This window comes from Cheilinus undulatus, linkage group 14, assembly GCF_018320785.1.
Source record: "Cheilinus undulatus linkage group 14, ASM1832078v1, whole genome shotgun sequence".
Classification (NCBI taxonomy): domain Eukaryota; kingdom Metazoa; phylum Chordata; class Actinopteri; order Labriformes; family Labridae; genus Cheilinus; species Cheilinus undulatus.
Window position 1 is genome coordinate 37011263 of NC_054878.1, and position 25365 is coordinate 37036627.

General features: G+C 40.6%; 1 protein-coding gene and 1 long non-coding RNA gene across 2 annotated transcripts in view; one reads left to right on the plus strand and one right to left on the minus strand.

Annotated features, from left to right (window-relative positions):
* The window catches only part of LOC121521397, a 65771-nt gene that overhangs the window by 11190 nt on the left and 29216 nt on the right, over positions 1–25365 (plus strand). Inside the window, exons 2-4 of the long non-coding RNA XR_005992851.1 lie at positions 4361–4449; positions 9416–9613; positions 22752–22851. This is a non-coding gene — a long non-coding RNA (uncharacterized LOC121521397). The remainder of the gene's footprint in view (positions 1–4360; positions 4450–9415; positions 9614–22751; positions 22852–25365) is intronic.
* Positions 14479–25365, minus strand: part of scara3 (scavenger receptor class A, member 3) — a 30692-nt gene continuing 19805 nt past the window's right edge. The window contains exons 5-12 of the mRNA XM_041805345.1: positions 24879–24959; positions 22701–22819; positions 22371–22615; positions 18867–19086; positions 17980–18068; positions 17316–17508; positions 17004–17181; positions 14479–16785 (exon numbers count right to left, since the gene is read on the minus strand). Of these exons, the coding sequence (XP_041661279.1) occupies positions 16295–16785; positions 17004–17181; positions 17316–17508; positions 17980–18068; positions 18867–19086; positions 22371–22615; positions 22701–22819; positions 24879–24959 (1616 nt within the window). The 3' untranslated portion in view covers positions 14479–16294. The remainder of the gene's footprint in view (positions 16786–17003; positions 17182–17315; positions 17509–17979; positions 18069–18866; positions 19087–22370; positions 22616–22700; positions 22820–24878; positions 24960–25365) is intronic.

Genomic DNA, 25365 nt, shown 5'->3' on the forward strand with positions numbered 1-25365 from the left:
ATGAAGGTTAACTGAGGGTCTGTATGGAGTCACATGCTAGGTGTAGCTTATGAAGAGATGCATTTGAGGTTTAACGCATCCTTTAGGTCTCAGTTAATAGTTGGGTTAGCCTTTCAGTGGAATAATAACGTTCATTTAAAACAAACCAAAAATATGTACACATGTATGATTTAGTCCAGAGGAGTTGTGCTCTGGGTTTTAACTAATAATGTAGAAGGCAGAGTTTTTGCACACGTCTTCCACAAACTTTGGAACCAGACAAATCGTCTCTTGTTTGTTAGCTGCACAAAATACATCTTGTTCCCATTAAGATGCAGACAGACTTTTAGCCAACCTATTATTGATGAAACCAATCCCAATCCTTTTCTTTGCTGTGGTACTTATTTAATAAGATGACTGAACAGTGGACTATTTGTAAGGAACGTTGAAGAACAATGGAGATTGCTGTCACTGATGCTCTGTTATGGTTCAGGCATCATGTAAACAAACTACGCATGATCAGTGCAAATTATTAATGTTGGCCACAAGGTCATGTAGTGGCAATCATATTGTTTGTAGTATTTTGAACCAGATGACATGCTTAACTAGGTAGCCAACTTGCAACTGAATCTAGAAAAAGATGAAAATTGCATAACAATGCAGGTTCATTTTGACTTGATGAAATGGAACCACAGGGCTATTACATTTTCCTCAGAGCCAGGCAAGGTCCTTGCACTGATACTGCTGCCAGGACCAACACGAGTGGACGGAACAGTCAGGCTTTACACCTAAGTGGTCTTTGGTTGCCCACATCCTGCAACCTTGGGTCCTCACTGAGCCCTTTTGGGAATTTAATAGAGGGTTGCTTGAAGCCTGTGTTGACCTCCAGAAGGTGTTTGACTTGGTGAGTAATGATGCCCTCTGGAAGATTCTGGAGCTTTGCAAGATCCCACGTTCGCTCATCTAGTTGTCTGCCCCATATTCTGGTACAGAGAGTGCAGTGACGTGTGGTGACTCCGCCTCTGCTGTCCTCTCAGTTGATTCTGGGGTGAGTCTTAGTCCCTACGCTCTTCAGTACCTATATGGAGTGGATGGGGCAGGTTACAGGGGTAGCAAACTGAGGAGGGTCATTTGGTGATGACCATATCACTGATCTGGGCTTTGCTGCTCAGTATCTGAGCATGCAGACTAAAGTCTGAGTCCTTTGGTCCTTGGTCAACCCAGCTCTTGTGAGGCCTGGATGTTGACGAATGGCCAGAGGTGCTGGCTGAACTCCTTTTCTTTGGTGCATTTTTGATTGTTGTTGGCAAGACCATGTGTCTCATGCTGATGTATTCAGGAGAGTCGGGGTAGGAAAAGTCAGCTGCTTGATGCGGGAATGGCAACTGTGCTTTCCCAGGCTGGATCCAGCTCACCTCATACTGGTTGTCCAGGACCTGGTGGGCTGGTCCAGATGCCAGGGTCGATCACATCAGTGATGGAGGAGTCAGCTGAAAGGATACCGTGAAAGATGGGGCATGGGCCATCTATCTCGGGTGGCTGATATGCTCTGTGCTTGATTTATCAGGGCTTCTTGGTAAAAACAAAAGTCCTCTGAGAGAAACAGGAGCCATTAAAGTAAATTTATGGGTCTGAAAACCAAAGCAATGAGCTCGAAGATGCTAAAATACATAACAGAAGTGAGTAAATCTAGAGTTGTGGATTTTTTCTTTGGGTTTCTTGCATATTTTAACTGTTCTTTCTTACCATCATTGATATAGAAATGTAAAGTAATGTACCATTAAAATCAGAAACATTTTTTGTATTAATTAAATGAAGTAGTCACTGATTTTTAAGCTATATCCTTGGAAATCTGACACATTCCCAGAACATGAAAACTTGAATAAAAACAAATAGGGACATTTTTATTGCTGTAGATGGAGTGACAGTGATGCACATTTATTTTGTTTCCACTTCTTAAATAGGGGAACCTCTGATGTGCAGTAAATCTTTGGTAAATTACATCAGACTTTTTATTAAAGAGAACCAGAGTTTGAACTGTCAGATGAATTTGATGGGTTAGATGATAAAAGTTTATTAATGACAGCAAAGTAGAACAAATTTACATTCTTTCCCCACTGAACAAATGACTGATTTCTAATGTTTTGAGACTGTCACGGCTCATCTTCTGGGTTACCGCAGCTGTCTGCCATGTGGGCCCTGTATGACTTACAATACTCAAGTTTTCCTGCTTTACCAAACAAGAAAACCCACCAAGCCACAACAAGACCACCATCATTCTGCTGCTAAATTGCAATGCCAACATCCACAGCTCAGAGCTTTAGCTATGACATTTAAATTGGTTGTTTGGCCATGAGAAGAACATAGACTGAGATGTTAATAAGGCTCATGATAAAACATCTCAGACTTAAACCCAAAATCGTCTTATACTGAATAACAGAATACATTTGGGAATTTAATTTCAAATTACTTTTTGAAATGTTTTTTAAAAAAAAAACAACAACACAAACAGTACCCCTTCTGGGTACTAAACTCTTAGAACCTGTAGTGGGAAAAATGATCCCAGTCAATATTAGGATCAGGGCATTTCCATATATGTTTATTACAACCTCAATTCCAAAAAAGTTGGGGCACTGTGTAAAGTGTGAATGAAAACAGAATGCAATGATTTTCAAATCTCATGAACCCATATTTATTCACAATAGAACATATCAGGTGTTGAAACTGAGACATTTTACCATTTCATGAAATATGTTAGCTCACTTTGAATTTGATGGCAGCAACACATCTCAAAAAGTAGGGACAGGGCCATGTTTACCATTGTATAACATCCTCTCTTTTTTTTTTTTTTTTTTTTAAAGATTTGTTTTTGGGCATTTTTGTGCCTGTATTTGATAGATGAGGACAGTGGATACAGTCGGAAACAAGGACGAGAGCGGGGAGAGACACGCGGTAAAAGGCCTCAGGCCAGATTCGAACCCGGGCTGTCCACGCACATGGGGCGCGCCTTTAGCCACTAGGCCACCTGCGTCCCATCCTCTCTTCTTTTAACAACAGTCTCTAACCATCTAGGTAAGTGAGGAGACCAGTTGCTAGAGTTTTGGGAGAAGAATGTTGTTCCATTCTTGTCTGATGTAGGATGTTTTCTGTTGTGGACTGCATGCAGGCCGGTTCAGCACCTGGAATCTTATACTGTGAAGCCATGCTGTTGTGATTCACGCAGGATATGATTAAGCAATGTCTTGCTGTAATATGCAAGGCCCTCCCTGAAAGAGATGATGGCTGGATAGGAGCATATGTTTCTCTAAATCCAGATGTGTAAGCTGGCCATGATATAGGCATTAATGCAACCCCATACCATCACCATTGAAGTTTTGATTCATCTGATCACAGCACAGTTTTCCATTTTGCCTCAGTCTATTTTAAATGAGCTCTGGCCCAGAGATGACAGTGGCAATTCTAAATCGTGTTCACCTGTGACCTCATATTTTGCATTAACAGCTTTAACTTGCGTCCATGAATGGCACGGCGAACTGAGTTGACAAACGATGATTTCTGATAGTGTTCCTGAGCCAATTCAGGGACGTCCATTGCAGAACCATGCCTATTGATAATGCAGTGCCCCCTTGAGGCCCTGACAATCACGAGCATCCAGTATTGACCTTCAGTCTTCTCCCTTGCTCTCAGAGATTTCTCCAGAATAATTTGATATTATGTCCTGTAGATAGTAGGATATTTAAAGTCCATTCCTTCCAGTACATTGAGGACCATTTTTATGAAGTTGTTCCACAATTTTAGACACAGTTTTTTGCAGACTGGTGAGCCTCTGCTCATCTTTACTTCTGAGAGACTCTGCCTCTCTAAAAATGCTCCTTTTTTACCCAGTCATGTTATTGACCTATTGCCAATGAAACTGATTAATTGCAAAGTGCTCCTCCAGCATGATTCTATTCATACCACTTACTTTTCCAGTCTTTTGTTGCTCCGTCCCTACTTTTTTTGAGATGTGTAGAATGAGCTAGTATTTTTCATTAAATGGTTAAATGTTTGTTTCAATATCTGATGCGTACTTTATGTTCTATTGTGAATAAAATATGAGTTTTTGAGATTTGCAAATGATTGCATTCTGTTTTTATTTACATCTTACACAGTGCCCCAACCTCTTTGGAATTGTGGTTGTAATACATCCATAGCTCCTAATTGTAACCCAGGAAAAGGAGACAGATAACGGAATCATAATCATAATCAATTACTGTCTCAGTGTGTAATTTAGTAGTTCAGAACTGGTCCAACTTCAGGACCAACACCATGTTTTCACTCACAAAACGTGGTTTCACATTTCTGAAAAAATTAAACCACTCCAATGTTGTTGTATTTGCAGATTTGACTTCCAACTTGGAATAAAGCACAACAACTTCACAGCCTGACCTCACCGCCCTGAGCGTGACATTGGAGGAAATAGGCCTCATGGTAAAGATGTTAAATTTGAGTTATTCTTCAGTTCTTTATAAAGCTTTTCATTCAGATTTACAAGTTTCTTGCACATGTTGAGCGCTGACTTACACTTCCAAGGAATTCTCGTTATTTCTCACCAGGCTTCTACAATTTGGAAGAAATATTTAATTGAAATCAGCCTTAATCTAAAAAGCATTTTTAAAAGGGAACTCGTTAATATGACACGCTGGATCAATGTGCCAAAAAATAAAATGAAGGAAAACAAATCAGCGAATGTTCTGTGACGACTAGTCTTTCTCATTTGGCAGCAGCTTCACACCAAACTCTAAACACATGGTAATATAAACAGAGGAGCTCATTTATCATCTGCTGCCATGCAAAGCAAACAAACATATAATACTTTAATTAAGTCTCTCTATTGCTGAGGTCACTCACTGAAATATCTTGACTTCACAGCAAATAGAAATAGACGTTTTGTTAGAGGAAAAAAGGCTATGAGAGGGGATCAGACGCTTGGTTGTTGGTCAAGATAAACAGGTGTGTAAAATGGGAATAACATCTGTATTTTCAGGTGTGCTTTGTATTTTTTCTTTTACCAGACCCTTCCATCATAAAGTCTTTATCTTCTTGCCCAGTTTCATGCACACACAGGATATTTTACTCGTATCAAGCACTCATTTAAATGGACGGCCCTTTAACTGTTTCCAGAGTATTGGCACTTCAAAATTTACCACATTGCATTTACATAACTATTCAGACCCTTTCTGACAATGCCTGAAATTTAGCTCAGGTCCCTCCCATTTCTCTTGATCTTTTCTGAAATATTTCTTTGCGGTGATTGGAGCCCACATGTGATAAATTGTATTAATTGGACATTATTTGGAAAGGCATGCACTTCTCTATTGAAGGGCTCACAGCTGACAATACATATCAAAGAAAAAACCAAGCCATGAGGTCAGAGGAGCTGCCCGCAGAGTACAGAGACAGGATTGTTGCAAGGCACAGATCTGGGGAAGGTTACAAAAATCTGCTGCACTGACATTCCTTAGAGCAGTGGTTCTCAACGCTGGGGTCGCTGAGAGGGGGTCGCAAGATGCCCTAAAAAAGTAAGAATATTTTTTAAAGTACACTGTTGCCATGTTACACCAATTTTGCTAAATTTTAACCCATTTTTATCACTTTTTCCAACTTATTTTGCCAATTTTAACTCTTTTTTGCCACTTAAAACTCATTTTTCCCCATTTTGAACCCTTTCCAACACTTTTTTCTGTCTGTTTTCACCACTTCTAAACCAAGTCTTGCCACTTTACATCTGTTGTTGCCTCTGTTGACTCATTAATGCCTCTATTAACCACTTTTTAACCACATTTTACGCCCATTTCAACCACATTTCACTATCTGATATGCTCATTTTTGCCATTTTAACCCATTTCTGCCAATTTCTGCCCATTTTTCTCTCTTAGTTAACCCTTTTTGCCAATTTATATCAGTTTTTCATCCCATTTCACTAAATTTTCCACCCATTTTTTTTTTTTTTTTACCAATTTAAAGTCATTTCAGCCACTTTTTAATTCCTCTTACCACTATCTGTGCCTGTTTTTTCTGCTTTAACCAATTTTTGCCACTTTTTCCTTATTTTTTGCCAATGTTATCAAATTTTTGCCACAACCAGGACTCTTCCAAGAGCTGGTCATCCAGCCAAAATGAGCATTCGGGGGGAAGGGCCTTAGTGAGACAGGTGACCAAGAAGCTGATGGTCACTCTGACTGAGCTCCAGAAATCCTGTGTGGGGATGAGTCAAAGTTCCAGAGGACTACCATCACTGGTAGAGTTGCTAGATGGAAGCCTCTCCTCAGTGCACAACATTTGAAAGACTGCTTGGAGTTTGAAAAAAATCACCTGAAGGATACTCAGAGAGTGAAACAAAACTCTCTGGTCTAATGAAACAGAGATTGAACTGTTTGGCCTCAATTCTATACGGTATGTCTGGAGGAAACCAGGCAGCGCCCATCCCCTCCCCAGTACCATCCCAGCAGGAAAGCATGGTGGTGGCAGCATCATGCTGTGGGGGTGTTTTTCAGTAGCAGGGACTGGGAGACTGGTCAGGGTTGAAAAAGTGCACCTCTGGAAGCATTCCCAGAATGCATTAGTGCATCCTTGGATCCCAGAGCACAAACGGGTTCAGCTTCCAGCGCAATTGCAGCACTTTTGAGTGCATTACTTTCTTATTATAAATGAAAACAAAATGCTAGTTTTCTGATTAGCAGAGATGCCTTACGAGAAACAGAGTCATCAGTCACATGAAGTAGTTTTGAGAAGAAGGCTGCGGAGGTGGACGGCACTGAGCAGTGATGGTCTCCACTCACTGAAAATGCAGAGTGTGAAGGTTTTCCATGTTATGGATGGAGTTTGGGTGATTGAACTTGCAACGATAAGCCACAATGACACTTCCTGTTACTGTTCTAAAAGTAAATAATTTCTCTGTTTTTGAAAACTAGGAAATATTTAAACTACTGTAAGACATCAGTTAATAAAAATATATAACATAGAAGGGAATGGTCATATTTTAAATAGATATTTCACTGCAAAAAATCTGCATATTGTATCTTTAAACCATCATATTAAAAAGGTTTAAGGATGGGAAACACACTCTGATTCAGCTCTAGACTGAAAACACTTTCTGTCTCCAAATGAAGTGAACAACAAAATATGTTTCTTTAATGCTGAGATATTTTTTGTACCAAACAAACTGACGTTTTCCTCATAAGAAATAAAATTGATACATCTGTTTTCCTTCGAACATGAAGAAACTCATAAAAGTACCTCAGCCAGAAGGAACAAGGTCAGGATCAAGACTCCATTGTCTCTCGTGACTCTCCAGACACTTTTGTGCACTGACCCAGCCCTCAGTCCTCCCACTCTCATGACTCGAGTCTCTGCCAACAAAAAAATAAAGCGTTTCGAGCTGGATGACTCAAGTACAAAAGGTCGACCAGACCAGTAATTTTTCTTCAGGGCCTTGAATTGAAACTACACCAGTCCCATCAGTATGCAGCCAGTTTAAGCTCTCTTTAATTGAACTATCATGGTTCCATCAGTCTTTTTGGGTACAGCATACACACAGAAATAACATCGTCTGTCCATTTTCAAACACCCAAAAACTAGATTTACTTTTAGAGATGTTTGCTGACTCATTGCACACATTGTAACAGGTGTGATCCCCATCGTCTCACTCAAACACATACAGAATAATTGCTACCTGAGCCAGAGTGAAAGGCCAAGTGTGTTTTTACAGCTGTCTATGTAATGAGCTCTTTGGGGGCCTGTCAAGTCAGTGGTTAGCTAACGTCTCAGACTGTGTGTTTATGTGGACATGTGTAAGTGTGGGTATGGGCTGGTCCATGTTAGGTAATGTCTCTGTGCCACCTCACACTGCAGGCGGACTTAATGCTATAATGGCTGAAATTACACAGATCACCATGGGAATCTAAGTGACAGAAGGGGGGAGAGAAGGCACAAATTTAAAGGGAATTTAAAGGGAGTTGATTTATTCGGATCACGTTTAGTTTCCTGCAGACCAAGAGAAAAGCTGGGGAATTAATTTATCTGAAACTGATCTGTCCAAACACTGAAAAGGTAAAACACTTAAGTGCCTGAGCTGTCCATTTTAATAAAAATGTAAGTTTGTCAGATTAATCACGTCTGTGAAATGTATCAGTGAGGTCTTGTTGCTTATATAGAGATGCACTGATTGCAAAAAATTACACCAATGCTGATACTGGTGTTTAAAATATCAAGTTAGCTGATTCACATGCTGATGTCTTTTTAAGTACTTCTTTTGCTGTAAGACTCCCACTGTGCCAACATTTTCTCACATGTCTGACCATAAAAAACAGAACAGAACAGAACAGTTTTTCCAGAAACTCTACTGTGACTAGGCGGCTAAGTGTACTGGATGCCAGCATTAAATTGATTGGGCGCAACAGACAAACATGTTTGTTTACAGGGCCAGTAATGACTGAAACTAAACATTCCTAGTTTTGCAAAACACTTTTTATTTATGTAAAAATGACAGAAAAAAATTCTGAAATGGTTTGCATGCTTGTCCAGACTTATAGTGTCATAAATCACTTGGACCATATCAATGTGGTGATCAATTATCAGTATCCATATTGTTTGATTTTAAGCACTGCTGTGGATACGGATTTAAAAAGATTTCAAACAGTAACGTTAGAGTCAGACCTTTGCAGAGGTTGCAGAGATAGTCAAAATGCTTCCCAGTGACTAGGCGCCAGGTGTAAATGAGATTCGCCCTGAGGTGCTGAAGACTTTGGTTTCGCTGTCTTGGCTGACACGCCTTTTCAATGTCAAGTGGAGGTCTGGGAAGGTGCCTGTGGAGTGGCAAACCACAGCGGTGATTACCATCTTTCAGAAGGAGGACTAAAGGGTTTGCCTGGAATTATTAGGGTATTACACAACTCAGCCTCACAGGGAAAGTCTTCTCCAGGATGCTGGAAAGGAGGCTCTGATTGCTGAACCTTGGATACAGTAGTAACAATGTGGATTCCGTCCTGGCGGTGGGACAGTAACCAGCTCTTTGCCCTTGCAGAGCTTCTTGGGATAGCATGGGAGTTGCTCATCCAGTCTAAATGTGTTTTGGGGACTTGGAGAATGCTTACGATTGAGCTGGCGTCTGATATACCATATTGAAAAAAATCATTGTAGCTGGTAAAGAGAGTGATACAGGTATTTAAATGTAGTTCAGACCTAAAACTTCAGTCTTTAAAACACATTTTTTATGGAATAAGTGTGAACAAAGAAAAAGACTTCAACTGACATTGGTCATGCTGATTGAGTTGTGCATCCCTGCTTGCAAATGAACATAACAAACCCTATGTGGCATAAGTGATTTTTTATTTAAGTTTACCTTTAGGCTTTTTTGACTAAACCTTACTGGACTTTTCTCACTTTTCACTGCAAGGTCTGCCTGGATCTTCTGGCGCTGATTCCCTCCAAGGATCCAGAGTCATTTTCAAGAGCAGTCATATATGTCATATTTTGATCCACTGGAAATGGACCTATTCTGCCTGTACCAGGACATGTTGAATCACAACCATGTGCTGGGATGACATCACTTTACAGCGTCAGCAGAAACTGTGGATCCTGAGGGGCGCATTAGGTAAAAACACGTTTACCCTATTCCAGTACATCACAGCTACTCAATCCCTTTCACAGCCAACCAACCCTGAAGTGTTCATGTGGAGAGAGCACCAGAGGTGTTCTATCCCAGTCATTAATGATGAATTATGTAAGTCAGAGCCTCCAGCCCCCTTACTAAGCCCACAGGGTGAGAAAATTACACATATATGAAGCAGTGAAATTAATTCCACCTGGGTAAGCCGGACCTGACGTTGGTTCCAGAAAGAACATCTGGGTGCATAGTTTGTGCTGGCTCAGTTTGGTGTTTTTCACCACAGCTATAGAGCTCCATGCCCTCCTCTCACACACCTTAGTTCACTTTCTTTGTCAAAGCAAAAGCTGCTCTGTTTTTCTCTGTCCACGTTGTATGTTTTCCATGTGACAACTTCATTTTTCTGCTCTGTTGTCATGGAAGTCATTCCACCCCAAAGTTAATGATATCTTCTCAAAACACATGGAACTAATTCAAAGCGGTACGATAAGAACAATGCTGTTTTTCTGAGTCTGGGATTAGAGATGCTGAGCCGCTATGATAAGTTGAAAACAGTAATTAAGATTCTCCAGAAACCCCCTTCAGTGACCTCTGGCAGTGTTAAGGTTCTCAAACATACTTTGCAAGTAAGTGTGTGGTTTACACAGCAAACCAAAATTAAAAAGTGACTTCAGCCAATCCAAACAGGTCTTGCTTACCTAACTCCTTCCCTGTGTTACTCAAATGAATCAGAGTTGGTCATGGCTGAAGGGCTATCTGAAACATGAATCTCTGCATGTAAGCGTTGAATGATAAGAGTGTTGATGAGGCTTGAACTAAAAAAAAGACTATGAAAGCTAAAAAAGGATTAGACCGCCAAACCTCTTGACCCACAATGTAACGTCATTGTTTGCTTTCAGTGAAGCCAAAGTGTTGAAATTGCACCCAAGGGACATAATTATTATGATAGAGCCATGGGTTTGAGATCTATTAGAGAAGAGATTTCTCAAAAAGGCTTAATTTTCTTTCATGACACTTTTCCCAAACTGCTGCGGGATGGCATTACTAATCTCACAGGTATTGCAAATGCAGTAATATTTAACTCTTTAAACTCAAACATTCTGACAACCCTTTCAACATTACTGTATAGAAACATTATTCCCTCTGATGATTTTGTTTTTCTATGACCATGAAAAACATACACCATATGGACAAAAGTATTCAGCCATTAAAACAACAGGGTCTGTAATGACATTGTATTCAAATACATGAACTTTGATATGGAGTTGGTCTGACTTTTGAAGCTTCAGAACCTCCACTCTTTATAGAAAACTTTCCACCAGATTTTGAAGTGTTTATGTGGGAATTTGTGCCCATTCATTCTGTAGAGCATTTATGAGGTCAGGAACTGATGCTAGACGAGAAGGTCTTGCTCCAGTATCCTTTCCAGTTCATCCCAAAGGTCCTCGATGGGGTTGAGGTCAGGCCTCTGTGCACAGGCCAGTCAAGTCTTCCACACCAAACTCATTAAACCATGTCCTGTTAGTCCTAGCTTTGTCCACTGGGGCACAGTCATGTTGAAATAGAAAACGGCTTTCCCCAAACTGTTGCCACAAAGTTGGAAGTAGAGCATTGCCCAAAATGTCTCAGTATGATGAAGCATTAAGATTGTCCTTCACTGGAGAGAAGAGGCCTTGCCCAAACCTGTAAACAGCCCCATACCATTATCCTTCCATCAGATTTCACAGTTGGCACAATGCAGTCCGACAGGTAACGTTTCCACTGCTCCACAGTCCAGTGTCGGTGTGTTTTTGGAGTTGATGATGTGAGGCTTGCTTGCAGCTGCTCAGCCATGGAAACCCATTCTATGAAGCTCCTGCTGTACAGTTTTTGTGCCAGTGGAAGTTCAAAACTCTTCAGCTATGGACTTAGCAGACAGATGGCAACTTTTATGCATCATGCACCTTAGTAGTCATCGACCCCAATCCGTGATTTTATGATACACCTGAATTCAATAATTAACAGGTGTGGTCAAACTCTTTTGTACATATAGTGTATGAGGGTGGATTTTCAAAAGGAAGTTCTGGCTTTCTTTTCCACTTTTTCCATTGTTTCATGATTACTACTATAAAAACATAGAAAGTCAGAAGTTTCTTGAAACTTTACAGGAATGTCCCTTTAACTCACTGCATACCAGTAGTTATGCACGGTCCTGCACAATGACCAAATAATTTGTAAATTGCTCATTGGCAGTATCTATGTGTTTTCATGATTATCCTCCCCTCTCTCCTCTTGTTTCTCTTCCTTTCTTGCAGTGACTCTTTGCTCTCTGTGTGTTTTTTTGTGGCTGGATGTGGTGACATCTGTTATTCAATTTGGTGCACAGCAAAAGTCATGATGATACATGGCTCCATATGTGGGGATCGTGGTCCACAAGACATCACCCTCTGCACATGCTCAAAAATAAGGCAGAGAAATAAAAGGAGATTTAAGGATCTACAAAGTGAGAATAAAGAAACAAAGCAAAGACCAGCCATGGATTTAGTCTCGGCCATATTTTATTGCTTTTCTGATTAGAAACAGCAGCAATTTTAACACATTTGCTTCAGGATGTTGGGTTCCAAATGCAGCATGATTCAGAGCAAATGTTCCATACTCACGACTTACTGTTATGGGGCTGCAGGAATAAGGGATTTGGGCGGATTCTTGGAGGAAGTTTTTGTTGGAGATCAGGTTCCTAACATCCCACAAGGCCTGTCATGTTCCAGCACTGAGATTGAGAGGGAAACACTGGGAAAATATCATTCAGAAGGAGATGAGGGCTGTCACCACGGTTTCCTACAACTGTATATTTACATGTAAAATATTAATGTTATCGTTGATCAATCATGCCCCCATTACCATAGTCACAAAAGTATTTTCTATGGAACAGTTGCCTTTCTATGGATGCTAGATGGTCTTTCTTGGGATTACAGTTACCAACACTTCATTATATTTCTTAATGTAAATTGCAGGGTTCATTTCTTGTAGGTCACATTTGTTAAAACAACAATGTAAATCTAGACAATTGCATAACTTTGACTTGGTAGCAGCAGACCTCAAAAATCTAAAGGGAGGGTTCCACATGTGTTTTGAATTAATATCCACTCCCTTTCCTTCTCAGGGCAACAATAGGAGTCTGCTTTAGAAGTACAGTAGGACAATAACAAGAAAGAGACTGGTAAAAAAACCTTTAATGGAGTTCAATGCAAGCCAGTCGCATTTCATTACAACGCAGTTTGACAAAAACAAGTATGCTTCCCTTTATGTGCATGTTTTTTTCTGCAGTAAAACAATTTTTTATGAATGTTTTATAAGATTCAACTCCACTTCTCAGTCATCGCTCTGCTTTCACAACTTGAGTAACAGCAACTGTTGAAAATGTAACAACCATGTTGGGCAAAACAGTGACTACAGTGTTTTTCATTGACTTCTTGACATGTTTATGAACGTTATTATTTGTCGAGGATTTGAATTTGACTCATTAATAGAGCCATTAAATGCCAAAGGGAGTAGTTGATTGTTTTGTTACACTGTTTATGCTCTGTCAAAGATTTGATAGAAGATTTATGCCACTGTCATGTGTTGCATAAGGTACCAGAATTAGATCATCATAGCATAACACCTCCATGCAGAGGGAGCAGCTAGCCTGGCTCTCCTTGAAGTTAAGAAGCACCTTTAAACCTTAAACTCAATAAAATACAGATGTAGTCTTTGGCAGTATGTTTAAATTCAAATTAATGTCAGGTCAAGGTTATTCAGGCAACTTAATAAGATGACTGTTCTTGTCTGAGTAAACTAGCACAGTGGGAGAGTCAATTTATTGACCAGGGCTTGTCTTGTCACGGGGGACTTTTCAGCTAGTTGCAACTAGGCTTGTGCACCTTGCCAGTATAGCTATAGATCGTACAGAATGGATACGGCAATAAATGTTATGATGGCTGTTTTAACATCCCCCACAGTGCAGTTGATTAGACAGATCTCACAAAATTGCGTATCGAATGTAATACAATTGCCTTTAAGGGTTAAAGACAGGAGATACTCAGACAATTATTTTTGTACCAGAGTGTACAAAAATAATCCCTGCTGTTAAAATGGCCCTTTTGACATGAGTGTGAATTGGACATCCAGTGGGGCTTTTCCATTACATGGCACGGCTCGGCTCAACTTGGTGTGACTCGACTCAGCAGCCCAGCGTGGCAGGGGATTTGCTTTTCCACCACAACCGAGCTACCCTTTTGAGGCTAGAGCTGATGACATAGTGTTTTGAGCCTTCCTGGATCTTTTATACACTGTCTGATCTGGTTGACTTTACATGCTTAACTGGCGCCAGTCAGAAAATTAAAGACTGACTCTGTCATGGGCTAAATGTTTCGAACATCTGCAGCATTTTATTTTTTAAAAAGTCTAGAAATATTTTTTTTCACTGGCAAATCCATCTTGCAAAGCTCCCGTCTGAACCATTTGGGCCCGGTTTGAAAGTGACAGGACCAATCAGCGACGAGGGGCAGTACTATCAGGCACGGCAAAGTCGTGACGTAAACAAGCAGCAACAAGAGGCTGGTGCAATTAAGGCCGGAAGAGCTTAGCGTGGATGCTGCCAAAGCGCAAGTTTTGTCCGAACTTGACGACATTTCTTCATTAAAAGAAGAACAACGAACAGCAGTGAGTTGTTTTCTTTTCAAAAACAACAAAAGTCGAGTACTTACATGTCTGTAATCGCCATGTTTCGCGTTATTTCTTGGTAGCTGCGCACGCACAGCTCGATAGCTGCTACATCGTGTGTTTTGTTGATCTGATTGGCCCGTAGAGATGTGACAGACAGAACGTTCATCCAATCACACTCTGAGTTTTTTTCAAAGCCTCTGCCTTTTCTCAAATGTTTCCTATTGAAGCTTTCCCAGATGATTGTGTGCAACAAATCTATCTGGTGTGTCAGGTTAGGGGGAGGGTTATCAGTAGCAGAAGGGGTAAATTCCCCCGGCAAATCGCACCCTGTGCACCGCTTCAACGTCAGTGTGGAGGTGGGGCTAGCTCACTGTGGCCCTGTTCATGGGCAGGCCCAATTGAGCGCAGCTCAGCACAGCTTGGCTCAGCCAAACTGGTTATGGTAAAGCAAATCAGCATGGCTTGGTTTGGCTCGGCGCGGTCAAAAGCCATAGTGGAAAATCCCCACAGGACTTTTGCAGCTGACCTCAAGTGGACACTCTAGGAATTGTATCTTTTTGCACTTACACATTAGTTTCATTTTCCAACACCAGAGGTTGCTCTAAATCTTCCTATTTCTCGTGCTATGATAACAGGTTATATTGTAATACTGGCATACGTATTGATACTAAGCTGGGCTAATTACTATCTGGATCGTTTGCACAGACTTGACAGTGTACCCTCCCATCAAGAGTAGAAGCAAGTGTACTTCCCGAAATGTTTCATAAACACGTCAGCAGAAGTCAACAAGAGTTACTTAGACCTTTCTTAATCTGTCTTTTGTTTTTCTAACCAAAGAAACAATGGTATCGATGTTACATCAAGAATCAAAGAAGGACATGAATGAATTTAACAATGCAGACTGTTGATTCTGTAACCTCTCCAGAGACAAACCGTAAAAGACAGCTCCACCTTATGGAAAAAATAGATTTTACAGAGTACCTGCTCTGATAATTCCAATGATAAGTTTTTAAACTTAAAGAACCAATAAAGTGCCATCCACAGGGATGTGTCAGTATGTACATAATGCAAAAACAAACATTTTACCTCTATAATAGTGCATGGGAAAACAAAACCCATGAGCAGTCTGGATGGGAAACATTACTACATCAGTCCAAAGTCTAACCCTCCTTTTAATCATGCCCATCAGATCAAGTGGTTGACACCAACCTCAAACATAGTCTCTGCTTCTTATACATTCAACTTTACAAAACTTCAACATCCTATGTACTTTTATCATTCCTTAAAATCCTTTCATCGAAGACAAGAAGGTACGTGTGGTAAAAACTCATTCAAGCAGAATGCCAACTTCATAAATGCTGAGCTTTGTTTACTTTGGTTAACTTTGGCTTTAGTAAAAATCTCATCCAAAGTAGCTGTTCACACTTCCAAAAAAACTTGAAATTGTAAAATAGCTGGATTTTCATCCAGACTTGCCATGAATTTTCCTTACTTCTCTCTAGTATTTCCCCCTCCCTAATCCATGCTGTATCCTGACAGGGAAAAAAACTTTCTGATGTGAGGGACAAGTGTGAACAAACAAGTCAGGAAAACTTCTGGTTCAGGTTACCCTGAATATGTACTAAAGATTTTCTTGAAAATATCAGGGTTGCATTTGTGAAAAAGGGTTATGACGGCAGTTTTCTCATACATACTAACATATAGAATTTAAAACTCTTTCCAAGAATTTCCTAATTTTGACCTGAGGGACTCTTCTTTTTCACTTCCTACCTAAAGTTGTGCCTGCTGCAGCAGTTTTGGGGCTACTCAGTTAGGACTTCCTTCAGCCATGACTTACTATCAAGGAATGCTTCATGGAAAGCCATTTTTCAAATGTGAACGGGCTGTATTCATTCTGAGATTCTTGATTGCCCCCCAAAAGGGGAAAAGTCAGAATGAACATTCCATAAGTTCCCCACATTCACCGTGTCCTTGCCCATTGGTCTACTGTCTCTTGGACCCAGTAGCAGGCGTAACGGCTCGCTGCTGGTTGTTGATTCTGTCATGGGTGTACGGCAGGCCTGGAGGTCCAGGTGTTCCTGGTGGTCCTGGTGGGCCTACTGGCCCTGGTTTTCCTTTTGGTCCAACTGGCCCAATTATTCCTGGTTGTCCTGCTTGACCCTGCATCCCTGCAGGCCCTCTTGGTCCGGGTCCACCGTCTGCTCCAGAAGGGCCCATATCACCCTTCTGGCCCCTCTCCCCACGTGGTCCAGGAAGGCCTGGAGCCCCTTTGGCTCCTTTGAGTCCTACTGGTCCTTTATTTCCAGCAGGGCCTGTTTCACCTCTGACTCCTTTGGGACCAACCGCACCCTTCTCTCCAGCAGATCCTCGACTTCCTAGAGGGCCACGGTCACCTTTGCTTCCAGTTAGTCCCATAGGTCCTTTGGCGCCAGTCTCACCACGGTTCCCTTTGGGGCCTGGTGGTCCCGCAGCACCTGTTGAGAAAGGAAGTTGACTTAGTGCACATAAAAGAGGAAAAATACTTCTTTTTAGATCAACATTAAAGTAACAGAACGAGTCATCTACTAAGCACATGGGTGTGAAATATTGAACCATGGTTTTCCCCTCATACTTAGGCCAGAACCTTGCACAGTAACTCGATACTAATGGACTGTTCAAGTGGACACGTGAAAAACGAATTTTTAAGCCATACCTTTAACAATAGTGAAGTTCTTAATGAGCTGGGTATGGTGGACATCCACAAGCTTCATCTCCTCCATCACCATGGAGAGGTTCCTGACATCCACATCCAGTCGGACATTCAGCAGCATGTTCTGCTGCCTCAGTGTGTCAGCCAGGTGGAGCAGTAACAAGACTGTGTTGTTCAGGTTCTGCCAACAAAAGAGAGTTAGATAAACAAGGTGAAAGTACTGAACAACATGGAAAGTGTGCCAAATAAGTTAAGCTAACTATGTCCACCAGCAGTTCCTCTAAACGTTCCTAGTCCTTCCCCTGTTCTCATTACCTGTAGGTCTTCTGTGTGTCTGCCCAGTCGACTCTGGCAGGACGAGCTCTCGATGTTGATGTACTTGTACATACTCTGGACGTGGCTGACTGTGGCGTTGATGCTGGAGGAAATGGTGTCGATCTCCATTGAGATTGAGTTCAGTCGACCATCCAGCGCTGAGAAACGCTCACCTGTCCGATTCTCATAGTACCTTAAGAGGACAAAAAGCAAGTATTTCAATCTATGTGCACTGTCGTATGTGATTGTATGTTCAGGTTTTATGAGGATGGGGTCTGGGTTTGGTTGGGGTCTCACCTTCTCATCTGTGATAAAACATGGAGTTACTGCATGGTTAGGTGCTGCATCTCAAAATTCTAATTGCAGAATTTTTTCCCATGTTGTAGGAAAGCCAGAATGTAATGTTTTCATTTCTACATGCAGGGTCTCATGAGTTTGAAGAGCTTTTCTAACCTGTCCTAAAAAACAATCTGTGATTATGTAAACTTGCAACCGTTCTACATGATCCTTGACTTAAATGTGGAATGGTTATGTCTGCTCTGGCCTGGTAGTCTCTCTTTCTTCCTTAAATCCTCATGAAAAGTAATTGAAATAATGAGAAGCTCGAGTAAAGGTAATGTAGAACTTAATGTCAGGCAGCACAATGTCCTCTTATCCATGATACCTGGAATGGTAGTGAAGGTCATGCATGTTCTCCTCATGTTCATCCATGAAAGACGTCACATTGTCCAGCTGCATCTGAAGGTTCATCACCTGGTGAGAATAAAGGCATGTTAAAGTCATTTTGTCTTACAGTGAATATGAATAGTTTATGCTCTCTATGTAGAACAGGGCTATTCAGTAAGTTCAGAATGGGGGCCAGTTCCAGAGAAAGGATCCCCTTAGAAATATTGCAGCATGTGTAATACTTCTTATAGCTTCAATCAAACTATTCAGATTTTCTCATCCATAACAGCCTCCTCAGTAGATTCAAGCGTACACCCCTGGACAGTCTTTGCAGTTGCTTTTTCTTTTTCCCCGAAAATTACTGCCACTAGTAGTGATTCTGAGTTAACTCTCTTGTTCTATAGAAGCTTGAAAAAGGGCGCCGTGTCTGTTCTCTCAATATAAGGTCAGCCCAAACATCTAAGGGGCAAAAATCTGAGCCATGGTGTCAAAGTTAGCATGAGTTGTCGGGAAGTGCCTTCTCAAGTTGTATTCCTTGAAAACCAGTGCACAATCTTTGCAGAATAAACACGCAGAACTTGCACAAACACGTCATCACACGCTTGCATCACTATTTGTCTCGGTGCGTTGTTTGCGGTGAAGCGCCCCTTGATAATGGAGGCAACTTTCAACAGTGTCAGATCTCGTGTGGTGGATGATGATGCCAGCTGCTCTTGCAGTCATGACAGCGTCTGAGCTTTTTAAAGTGATTGCATCGGTATAGGACACAGACAAATACGTAGAAAGATATTTAAAGGGCATCTTATACATCAGATTTCCCAGTCGATGCTTTTTACCGTATTTCAGCTAGATTTTTTTCAAACTTGATAAAAAGTTCATTCTCACCTGCTGAGTGAGATCGTAGTACACTTCAGTTGCCATGGCGATCCTCTGTTGATCTGCTACGATGTTGTTTTGGAGGAACCGCATGTTTTGTGTGGTGCTGCTGGTGTTGGATTTGATGGCGCTTAGAACCCGGCTGTAGTTCTGCCAATCGCTGGTCAACTTCTGGAGGACCAGAGTTTCCTCATCTGCTTTTCTCTGCAGGGCATCGATCCACATTGTGCTGCAGAGCAGATGAAGATGCGTTAAACATGAAAGTTTTTACGACTGGCCTTTTTCAACTCGAGTTTGCTGTAATTCTTTTACTGTAAATTGCGCAGAAGGAGTCAAAAGTGTGATGAAGTCAACCAAATAATTTACTTGCAGGCCTCTTCTCTGTGTACACAAGATATGATAAAGGAATGATCAGTGTGGCTCACGTTGTAGTGTAATTTCAAAACAGCTCCAAGAAGATGGATGATAAACTCCATTGGCCACACTCTACTGTAGGTTTACATCTGCATAATGTTTCACAGCTGTCCCTTTTTCAATGGGAAACTCCAGTTGTTATTCTTACTGTATTTGTCTTCATGAATAATCACAAAGATTGTCAAATAGTTGCAGTTGTGACTGCACATCTGTCTTTTTCTCTGCTGTCAACTGCTGATTAAGTCCTTATACACGTAGGGTAACTAAAAGGTCACCAATGCATGCATTTAAATATCATAGCTTAGGGGTGATAAAGTATGCAAGTTACTGTAGCAATGATAATGGGAGTTAATGTCATGCTTAAAGAGATGTCATTGCTTACTTTCTACTGAAATACATGCAACTTTTATCCTGTAATAGCTGAATATTTAAAAGGTTTTGTTCTCACATTTGTATTCCTAAATGTAGCAGGACATTTACCTTTGCAATATAGAAGACTGGTATTTATATTTAAAGCCTGTTTCTATGAATGAACAGCTCAAACAACCTCAGTTTTACCCTCTTTCTGGCTTTAATTGTTGCTAACTGTTACCAGCTGACTTCTGCTTTCCTTTAGAGTACCCATAAGGTCTTTGTAGATTTTGTAGATAGCTTCATGTGCTGAATATTTTCCTTTTATACATGGAAATACAACCCTAATTCAAAAAATATTGGGGCGTTTTTGTAAAATGTAAACTTAACATTTCACATAAAACATAAACAACATATCAGATGTTGAAACTGAGACATTTTACCATTTCATGAAAACATATGAGCTCATTTGGAATTTTATGGCAACAACACATCCCAAAAAATAAGGATGGGGCAAGAAATGACTGGAAAAGTAAGTGGTAGGGATGAGCGATATGGACTAGAAAATGTGTCATGTTATTTTGCTGTATTTATTGCTATAATGATATATATCATGATAAAAAAGATAGCACCATTCAACACAACCTTTATGGCTAGGTAAAATGTATCAAATGGGCTGCTTAACTACACCAGCTACAAATAAATTAGTGCTGGGTATTGCCACTCTGTCCCTCTACCATACACTTCTGTCAGTCCATCTGCTGTCTGTGAAGTGTCTACTACAGATAGACACCTCTGCACCTAAAAGACAGAACCCACAGCGCTGATAAAAAGAAACATGCATCATGTTATCTATCATATTATGTACATTGTATGTTGTTGTAAATGTTATATTATGCTAACTTTATAGAAAATCTACATAAGATGCTTGTTTATTACTCATATATTTCTAAATATTAGACTCCGTTATTTCCTCGAGTAAATGGTGGGGCCGTGCGTAATTTGCGTGGCTGTGAAACAGAGGAATGGGGGTCATAAAATAAAGCACACTGTGCAAATTACCGTTGCCTGCTCCACGTCTGATTTCCTGTAACCAAACTATTTCCAGATAATGGAGGTAGCTCCTCGTTTAGGAACAAACTCATCCTCTCTTTCAACTCCACCTTCCACCATGTTTGTTATGCTTCTGCATGTGAGTTACGAGTGTGTCACAGTTGATGACGTATGTGTGCGCAATGGTTGCAGACACATACATCATCAGTCATAGTTTATCGTTGTTATCGGTGAATGCCATTTTGTCATCGTGGAAAGTATTTTTTCACGATATATTGCAAATGATAAGATATCGCCCATTCCTACTAAGTGGTATTAATGAAGAACAGGTGGAGGAGCACTTTGCAGCTGATTAGGTTAATCAGCAGCAGGTCAGTAACGTGACTGGGTATAATAGGAGTATTTCCGAGAGACCGAGTATCTCAGTAGTAAAGATAGGCAGAGGTTCCCCAATCTCAACACAGTTGGCCATAAGATGAGGATTGAAATCTGGGTCCAACATGGTACTGATATCCAATACCTACCAGACCAAATCACAACACAGATAATCAAGACTTTTTGAATTTTGATACCCTGCCGCCAATAAATCTTTATGGAATTTGTGTGATATATGTATTAACATTACACCAGTTTCCTTTCCTTACGCCACGTTTGACAGGCAACTTATCAAAATATCTTTGAATCATTGAAGTTACCAAGACAACTCTTATTCTTTCACTGTCTTTCAACAACCTGTTTTTCTCTCAAAAGTATCAATTCAGGCACAGTTAAGGCACTGGTATGGTATAAAAAGCACCGATTTACCACTGGTACCAGAAAGAAACAAACAATACCTAACCCTAGCTGGCCATGCCATCCACATAGCAAGTCAAAGCAGTTTCATGCAAAGAAGAACATTTATGTGAACAGGATCCCATCTTCTCTGGGCCAAGCTCATTCAAAATGGACTAAGGCAAAATGGAAAACTGTTCTGTGGTCAGATGAATCAAGCTTGTTCTCAGTGCATAGTTCAACAGCCTGCATCAGTGGGCAGCTTACACATCTGGAAAGGCACTATCAATGCTGAAAAGTAGATTGAGGTTTTAGAACATATGCTCCTATGCAGGCACTGTCTTCTTCAGGGAAGTTCCTGCATATTACAGCAAGACAATGCTAAATCACATCCCACATTCATCACAACAGCATGGCTTTGCAGTAGAAGAGTCCAGTTGCTGAACTGGCCTGCAGTCCAGACCTTCCACCTATAGCAAAATATTTAGATCACCCATAAACAAAAAACAAGCAAAGAATGAGACAACCTTCTAGATGTTTACAGACAGATGTTAAAAGAAGAGGGGATAATGCACAATGGTAAACATGGGCCTGTCCCTACTTATTTGAGATGTGTTGCTGCCATCAAATTCAAAATGAGCTAATATTGTTATGAAATGGTAAAAAGTTGCAGTTTCAACATCTGATATGTTGTGCCCTACTGTATAGATTTGTGAGATTTGCAAAACATTGTATTCTGTTTTTATTTACCTTATATACAGCGCCCCAACTTTTTGGGAATTGGGATTTCATTTCAAAAACATGAGAATGATCTGGAAGGAATCACTGCCCAGCATTGCATTGAGCATGTGCACTGCAGGTGCAAACCGCTATCTATGGTCATAGGCCCCTTGGTGAAAAAGCTGTTTTTCTCTTTTCATTCACCTGAGTGCCACTGTTGTGTTAACTTGATGTGCTGTAGCTTTGATATCGTACTGATCCTCCATCAGAGTCTTCATTTTCTCCTGACTTTCCTCAATCACATCCTTCCAGCCCTCCACTCGATCCAGGTATCTTTCCAGAGACTGGTTGAGAATCTTGATGGACATGAGGTGGTTTTGCATGTCACGTGTTAGACGGTTGCTGGTGGCCTTTAGGGTGGCCTGTGTCTGGGAGGCCTGGTCCAGAACCTGGCGGAGATATATGCATTTTTCACTTCACATACAGAAGACTGAATTGTTTTTGTTTCCATTACAGTATTGGTTTTAGTCTTACCTGCTCCTGACCCAGTATCATTTTCTGTATGTCTTCAAACTCTTTCTTCAGCCTGCTGATCTCCTCGCTGTACAGAGTCACATCCAGACAGCCTGAACAGTTGGAGGTGGAGCCAAGATCTGGGAGAGGAAAGCAGACAAAGAACAGCATGGTAAGTCAGGACGAAAAGAAGTTGTGGATGTCTGCGTTTGATGTATATCAAAATGTCTGGCTGCCATGTGTATGTTTAAGGAGACATAAAACAATCTTTTGACCTTCTCCAGCATCACATTCGATTACCATTACTGCGAAACACTCTTTACTGGTTAAGATTTAGGGTTTATGTGATTGAAAAATCAACTCTAATTCTGTCAAAAACTCTATAATTGTGACATTTCCAAAAAGCTGCCTTACATACAAACTCAAGGACAGATTTGTGGTACATTACAAGAGGGGAAATAACAAGTATAACAGCAAATATCTGTAAAAATAAACCACAATGTCAATGATAGAAAAGAAAAATTCAGGGGTCTTATATACAAAACTAATTTTATTCATTATGTAATGACAGGCTGTTTTAGTGCTATGAATACATTTGTGAACATTTCCACTTTACCATGAAAAGTCAGTACATACTTCAGTTGTTTCTTGGAACATTTCATCAAAATTGTTCGAACATCAACTTAAATATCCCTGATGTATGTTAGAAAAGTGTGAATAGTTTTTTATGTACACAAAGAGACAATTAAAGGACTCAGATTTCTGCAGTTTTCTGTCATATCTTGTCTATGTACCCAAAGTCATTCAATGAAGAAAGAAAAATCGAACTGGGGGTGCAGATTGCTCAGTGGTTGGGTCATGCTCCATACATGCAGGCAGCCTAGGTTCAAGTCCAGTCAGGGGCTCCTTTCCTGCATGTCTCACCCCAAATCTCTCATCCCTGTTTCTGATTCTATTCACTGCCCTCCGCTCTAAATAATGACATCAATGCCCCCAAATCCATCTTTAAAAAAAAAAAAAAAAGAAAATTCTTGCAAGGCAAATCTGTCAGTCACATTCATTACAGGCCAGTCAGAGAGACGAGACCAAATGAGGTAGCAGACGTGCAGCTCTAGTTGTAACCTGAGCTCAACAGTAAGGTGTTGCTGTAGTTTATGAATGGTGGAGCTTGATGGTGGATAAAACTCATACCGAGACCACTAGGAAGGAGTGTAAACACATTCTCCACCAAGAGAAGCAGACAGTGTGGCTCTTTGCTCTTATTTTGATAAAGAAATATGTCCCAGTTCTGATAGAAGTGTCTCTGTACTATAGCACCGCTACACCAGCAGCCATTGTAGATACCGTCTTACAGCACAACTAAATCCTGCCCGTACTTATCTCAAACTCATGCCAAAACAGGATGGGGGAAGAGTGAAAACATCTTTCCCATGAAAAGCTTCAATGCTTCAATGCAAGGGCCTTATTCTCTTCAAATGACACTGATTGGTGAGGTCTGGTTTCAGACATGGCATAGTTGTTTCAGATTGGAGCTTTGCAAAATGGATTTGCCTGATGACAGACATGGAATTTGGCCAGTCCATCTGCTTTGCAAGGTTACATAAACTCAGATAATAGCCGCTTTGGATGAACGTCCTCTAAGTGTAGCTCTAATACTGTAATATTATTAATATGGTTGCGAGTTCAATCCCCAGCTCCTGCAGTCACATATTAATGTGTCCTTAGGCAAGACCATTACCCCAATTAGCTCCCACTGCTTCATTGGTGGCTGTAAATGAGTATGGTTGTGTTTGAATGGGATTAGCTAAGAGCTTGCAGTAGGAAATACTGTGATTTAATCTAAATTTCAATTAATTACTTACTCCAAAGTCTTATCGGGCCATCCTCAAGCCAGAGTAGAAAAATGTGCATAGTTTGAAGACAGTCCTTCAAAGCGTACTGCATTCACATCAGTGTATGTGCACAAGCCCCATGATTTTGTCCTTTGACTGATGACCATCAGAACTGAATCAGTTCATCTTTGGTCAAGATGAGCAGTTGTGCAAAGTTGAAAATCTCTTGAAGTGTTCTCAATATATCACATTAAAAAAAAAAAAACGTGGAAAACTAGAGATGAACATGAGATCAACATGCGTGAATTATCGCCAGTGCAGAGGTATAAAAACTACCACTTGTACATCATCGTTTCAGTTAGTTTACCTTCTATTCCTTGTTGAACCTTGTTGATCTTTTTGCTGTAGACAGACTCCTCCTCAGACAAGTTGTCAACCTTCCTGAACACTGGGGAGACAAAAAAGTTCTATTAAGCAAACACATCCAAGGATTTATTTTGCAGGAGTCTATTACAAGCCACTGATAGCCATGCCAAAGTTTTGCTAGGTAGTGTTAAATTATGGGGAATTAAACTATTAGTTTTAGGAATATTAAAATAAATGTTAGTATAAACACAATTCCAGGATTACTGGTTCATAAGCAGGGAAAAGGAGGTTCTGATTGGTGGAGTGGATATAGAAATGATTAACACCTGCAGTTAGTTGGTGTTAACAGGACATAGGAAGTATTTAAAGGAGTAACAACAGGAAGATGTAATTTAAGCTCTGACAACAAAACATGTAAAGTTTTCATTAGCTAACAAATGTAACAAAAACACTGATGAATGATGGTTAAGCCAGCTGGCCAGGTCCAG